Source organism: Brassica oleracea, unplaced genomic scaffold (genome assembly GCF_000695525.1).
Source record: "Brassica oleracea var. oleracea cultivar TO1000 unplaced genomic scaffold, BOL UnpScaffold00904, whole genome shotgun sequence".
NCBI classification, from domain to species: domain Eukaryota; kingdom Viridiplantae; phylum Streptophyta; class Magnoliopsida; order Brassicales; family Brassicaceae; genus Brassica; species Brassica oleracea.
In genome coordinates, this window is record NW_013617511.1 from 44,305 (window position 1) to 50,068 (window position 5,764).

Genomic DNA, 5,764 nt, shown 5'->3' on the forward strand with positions numbered 1-5,764 from the left:
TTTTTGAAAAATATGAAAATTACATTTTAAATTAAAATTATCCTAAAATATGATAAGTTTTGATGTAATCGAAAACTCAAATTATGTCAAAAATAATTATACTCAATGATAATAACAATTTTAACTGATTATTTTTTTAAAAATACATTTACAAAAATATTGTTTGAAAGAAAATTCATTTATCTTTCAAATATAAAATGAAAATATTATAATTAAATAATAAAAAATATAAATAAAAACCATAAATTTAGCAAATGACAACTGAGTTATATTATGCTAAAATTTTCTTTCTAACAATTTATCAAATGACAAATGAGTTATGAGCAAATAATACCATATAATTTTTAAAAACATAGCCATTCTAAAATATTTTTTGAATAAATAATAATTTTTAAATTTAATCAATTAAAAATAATATCCGTACAATTGTGTGAGTAAAATTCTAGTTTTATTGATGCATGTTATATATTAGTGCTGCATGTTTTAGGTAACATTTTAATGATGCACGTTTTTAAAAATTTCCATTATTAAAATTAGGCATGTAAGGATAACTCATGAGTTTTTTTGATTGATTAAATGACATTATGTCCAAATTTATTTAAAGATATTTCATTAAGAATAAACAAAGTAACTTTTCTAGATAACAAAACTTTTACATGTTACGCTACATGTAATGGCGTTGACTGACAGATTGATGCAAAATAAAGTAATTCTCATAGCATTAGAAGACAAAGTGATGACCAGATGAAGCCGCGCTTGCTCGGACGTCGTTCTTGCGCTATGCAGACCCTGAAGTTGTGTCACAGATTACATCTCCTTGAAATCAATTTGCCCATTTTCAGTTGGTCCCTGGAAAACATAAACATAGAAAACGTAAGAGAAAGGAAAAAAACGGAAACAAATGGTATGGTTCTGTTTCGTTTAGAGGTCAATAATGGTGTAAATGCAAATTTTGAAATTAGAGACCCAAAACTTTAAATCAAATAACAAACTATACAAAAGCCCACAGCTTTCATTAAAAAAACAAAGCAAACAAACTGAAACTGCATTGTTCATATTCGGTTTGGATTGTGTTATCATCAAAAGAGTGATTGAGAATTAGAAAACAAAAACCAGATGGTGAATCCTCTCCAGTGAAGCTTCATCTCCATCTTTTAAACCTCCAACAACCTAAACACTAGATCAAGAGCTTTCAAAAACCAAACCAATGATCTGAAACAGAGGAAGTGAAATCATGAATCAAAAGTGGGAAACTTAACCAGTGATGGAGCTCGAACTCCTCCATTTCCCTCAATTCTCTCAACCGCTTGTTCTTCCTCGTTCCTAACAAACTCACAATATATAAAAGATCGAACATAAAAAGATCACAGACAACTCCCAAGAACACTTTTCAAAGAAAACTAAACATATGTCAAGTGATGCTTTGTACGTAGCAGGAGCAAGGCGTTCAGTGTCGTACCAAACATGGAAGATCAAAGCACAAATGACAGTCAGAAAACTATAGTAAACTGAGACGAAAGGCTATTACAAAGCTTTCACTAAAGATCCCTTCCCGACGATTGAAGACCACCACGTTTAAGGCGACTTGCATAACTCTTTACTCTCTAGGCGGTTAGGAGCGATGAACCCTCAACGACAGTACCTATAGTTCGTAGAAGGATCTAATTATTTTATACATCGAAAACATGTAAATTAAGATAGCAAGGACGTCACAATACAGCTTCCCAAAAATGGATAAGCCTGAAAACAGTTTAGAGTCTCCACTGCCTGGTAAAACATGTTCGAACAAAATCGCAGAAGAACCCTTACAGTGGTTTCAGACGATTGGCCATTAGCGGTGGTTTCCGGCGATCGGTTTGCCATGGCAAATTTCAGGAAAGTTTTGATGAATTTGAGGGAATGTGAAAACTTTGATGATTCTGAACGACAAAGAAAGAGGAGGTATCGGTTTTTATAGGCCCAAGAGGGAGGAGGTGACGAGTTAATTAGCTGCGTTTCGAATTGGTTAGTAATCAAGAAGCTTTGAAAACAGATTCTCATTGTTGCTGCGGTTACGTCGGCGAAAAGGCAATCAGAACTTGGACCGTCTGACGATCGTTACAAATTAGGTTTGGATAAAACGAAGAGGATAATATGGTCTACATGGGCTATAGGGTTTTATATATTTCGGGCCAAATAGAGAAAACTTGTTTTTAAGCCTAACAACATCTTACAATGGCCCAGTACGATTTTCACCAGAAATCAAAATGACGTGCCTTAATAATTGGTGGGGAATATTTGTGCTGACGTGGACCCCTCGAAAAGCTTTAAAATTAGTCTCTATATAGTAGTGATTTCCTTATGGAATTAACTCACGCGCATCTAACTGGTTAATAATTGGAATCAAGTTATTTATTAAAAAAAACAGAATTATCCATAAAATAACAAATGTATATAAGAGAAAATGAAATACATTGATACTGTTGTACTGATATGCATATTATCACTGACCAATATTTGAAATGAGTTCCATAGAATAATAACTAACTAATCTTCTTGCGACTCACAAAACAAGTCACATGCATGCTCTCGTTCTTCCCTTCCTTTTCTTCATGTCACTGATGATTCTCTCACAAATCATGAAACTTCCAAGAAACAGCCAAATTACTTATTGTAACTATAGAAGTCGTTTGGGTCATACGGTAAACTTGGATAAGTCCCCTCAACGCCCGTTACACCATTGCCGGAAGCTTGTTCCGGTTCATTGTTACTCATCACGTTATTCCATTGATGAGGAAGCTGATGTTGTTGTTCCTGCTGGAGATGGTTCCCATGGCCAAGATCATAGGGCAAACGAGGCATAGTATACGCCAGTCCGAGATCCTTTAGTATATCGATGTTGGAAGCTTTTTCAGGCTTCATTTGATTAGAAAGTTGATATTGTTGTTGTTGTTCAAGCTTCTGCTTCTGCAAATAGTTATCATGGTCAAAATCATAAGGCATAGTATTGGTCATGACCTGGTTGTTGTTCACTCCCAAGTAGCCATTTTGATACTGATTGTCCTCGACCGGGTAAGTAGCTCGACAATTCATAAGGGACGATGATGCAGCGTGGTTGTTGTTCACTTCCATGTAGCCATTTTGATAGTGATTGTCCTGTACCGGGAAAGTGGCTCGACCAGTCATAAGGGACGAGGATGCAGTTTTGTTTTTGTTCACTTCCATGTAGCCATTTTGATACTGATTCTCCTGGACCGGGTAAGAGGCTCCACCATTTATAAGGGACGATGTTGCAGTGTGAACATTGTTCAAACCTAAGAGAGGTGAAGTTGTACATGCACTGGACCAACCAAACTCTTGCATCTGTTGAGTGATTTGTTTTCCCTGAAGACTAAGACGATATTTCTGCACAACAACATAATTAATGTAGAATATCCGTTACTAATATTCGCAAAACCCTATATTTAATTGTCACACAAGAATCGATAAAATTTTGGGTTTTAACCTGAAGATGACTACACACATTTCTTCTAGTGAGCCCTTTGATATTCATGTCTTCCAGCATTTTGAGAAGTGGCTTGGGATTAGCTTCTGCATTTGCATTCAAAATATCATTAGAAACAAATAAAAGAAGATAATAATAAGAAGATAAATAAATTGATAGAACACAGATTACGACTAGTTATATTACTTCTTGCACCACCAAGAGTATTGACGGCTTCGAGAAATTTCTCTTGAAGATCATTAGTCCACACCACCCGTGTCTTCAGTTGCTTTCTTTCTTCTCCATCGATGTTTTGTTCACTGTTGTATGGGCTTGTGGTCCATGAATCGTTGTTGTCTTGGTCTGAACCGTTATTCTGAACCGAATCTGATTGGATTGGTAGATTTTCTCCAATTTGCGGTTTCTTTTCTGCCTTTTCTCCTATCATATTGATGTTTTGTTCACTATTACCTTGGTCCACGGGCATGGAGTCATCTTTGTTTTCCTTGAAACCATCGTTATTCTGAACCACATCTAATTGAACCGGTGGAATTACACCTGATTTAGACATCATCCTCTTACGTACAATGTGTTGCCATATGGTGGCTATGATCTCCTTTCTAATCGGTTTCATAACATAGTAGCATGCACCATGAACCGTTGCTTGCATCACCGATACTGTTCGGTCATCATCAGACATAACTACACAAAGACGAAATAGATAATTATTTTTTTAAATCTAATTAATAGAAATTTGGTTTAATTAATATAATTTGAAAAAAAAACTTCGATTTACATACTTACGACAGGCAGATCCATCTTTGTACAAATGATTTTGAGAGCTTGGATTCCATTAATTCCAGGCATATGAAAATCCCAGATCACGAGATTAATCCCATGTTCACAGTTTCTCAGAAACGCGAGAGCTGCTTCTGCATCCGCATACACCGTCACTGGATAACAAAAAAACATATCAGTATAAACCCTAACCCTAATAACACAATCTATCGTTCAAAATGAGAGAGGGGAAATAGAGACCTTGATAGCCGTATTTGATCATGAGGTTTTTCATCTTACGTAAAGTTACAAAATTGGGTTCGACAACAAGAACATTAGCACTCGCCGGAAATTCGTTGAGAAAAGAGCTCATTTGAGAAGTTTCTCGCTGCTTAAATAGAGTTATATCGCCATCATCGGTTCTACTTCCCTCCGACATTACAAATTTTACTTTTGTAGAGATTTAGACTGAAAGAGAGAGATTATATGTAATGCCAGAAGATGTCTATATCTTATACAAGAAGTTGTGTGCTTTTTATATTACAAAAAATATTTTCATCATCATAAATTTTTGACATTTGTCCAATAAATCTGAGATATTGGGTTTCTATTCAATAGGTCTACATATAATGGGATAACCATTGAATACAATGTAAGGAAATAGGTTAATTAAAAAGAAAGAATAGGAATACTAGTCAAGTCAACTTTTTCATTATTGACTTTCATTCAAAGGAAAAAAAAAACAACTATGTTTTGGTTGTGTTGACTGTATTTCTTTTCTTATATAGTTTACTAGGGTCGGCCGGATATTATCTTTGTTCTTATGTGAGATGACTATTTACTTGAGGTTAAAGATCTGAAATAATATGTATATGTGACACAGTGCGTTGTAGAAAAATTTAGATATATAAAGTCGTATCGGTTGAAGTGTTATAGTTACGGAAAGATTCATGCTAAAGATCAATATCTAAAGATTATATGTTTAGTGTTTTAACTTTGGAGCGTCTTTTAACCTTGGAGCATCCAAACCTTTTTGAGAATGTTAAGCTTTGTTTACAACAATTGACCATGCACTTTGAGCATTCTAAGACTTTATTGAATCATTTAGCATACGAAACAATATATTATTTACTTACAATACCTATAAGAACCTTCCCGTAGAAATCGAAATAGTTTGAAGGGTTAAACATGTTCTTTCTCAGCAACCTGACACATTGTTATATTGACTAATCATCAAAACACAAAACACATAAAAAAAAGAGAGAATTCAATCAAAATCATACCAAGTGTTTGGCCTCTATGGCCGGAGCCTTAGCCTTTATGTGTTTCATGTCATGCGTTTGTTGTAATGGTTTTCGATATACTTCTTAGTTGCAGAATCTTTCTCCATTGTTGAACTCGAAATCGACTCTTCATCCTCTACAGCCTCCGACGTTGGAGATGGCATAATATTCGCTACCACCTGCTCTTCGTGATCCGTTTCACAATTCTCCTTTTTTTGTCTCCCAAAAACATAAAAAAATG

The 5,764-nt window shown here is 34.8% G+C and overlaps 1 protein-coding gene and 1 long non-coding RNA gene across 4 annotated transcripts; both read right to left on the bottom strand.

The window, feature by feature from the left end:
- Window positions 1-619: 619 nt before the first annotated feature.
- On the bottom strand, window positions 620-2,109 carry LOC106320393. 3 transcript variants are annotated; one of them, XR_001265788.1, is made up of 4 exons: window positions 1,810-2,109; window positions 1,260-1,642; window positions 1,114-1,170; window positions 620-849 (listed from the first exon to the last, which is right to left on the bottom strand). It is a non-coding gene; the product is annotated as an uncharacterized LOC106320393 (long non-coding RNA). The 3 variants fall into 3 exon arrangements; XR_001265790.1 differs by having other exon boundaries at window positions 1,114-1,177; XR_001265789.1 differs by lacking the exon at window positions 1,114-1,170.
- A 463-nt stretch (window positions 2,110-2,572) lies between these two features.
- LOC106320395 (putative two-component response regulator ARR19) lies at window positions 2,573-4,711 on the bottom strand. The gene is made up of 5 exons (XM_013758752.1): window positions 4,502-4,711; window positions 4,264-4,416; window positions 3,671-4,165; window positions 3,485-3,570; window positions 2,573-3,384 (listed from the first exon to the last, which is right to left on the bottom strand). Exons 1-5 carry the CDS (start codon window positions 4,677-4,679, stop codon window positions 2,644-2,646), a joined length of 1,653 nt encoding a protein of 550 aa, XP_013614206.1. The 5' UTR covers window positions 4,680-4,711; the 3' UTR covers window positions 2,573-2,643.
- Window positions 4,712-5,764: the final 1,053 nt, after the last annotated feature.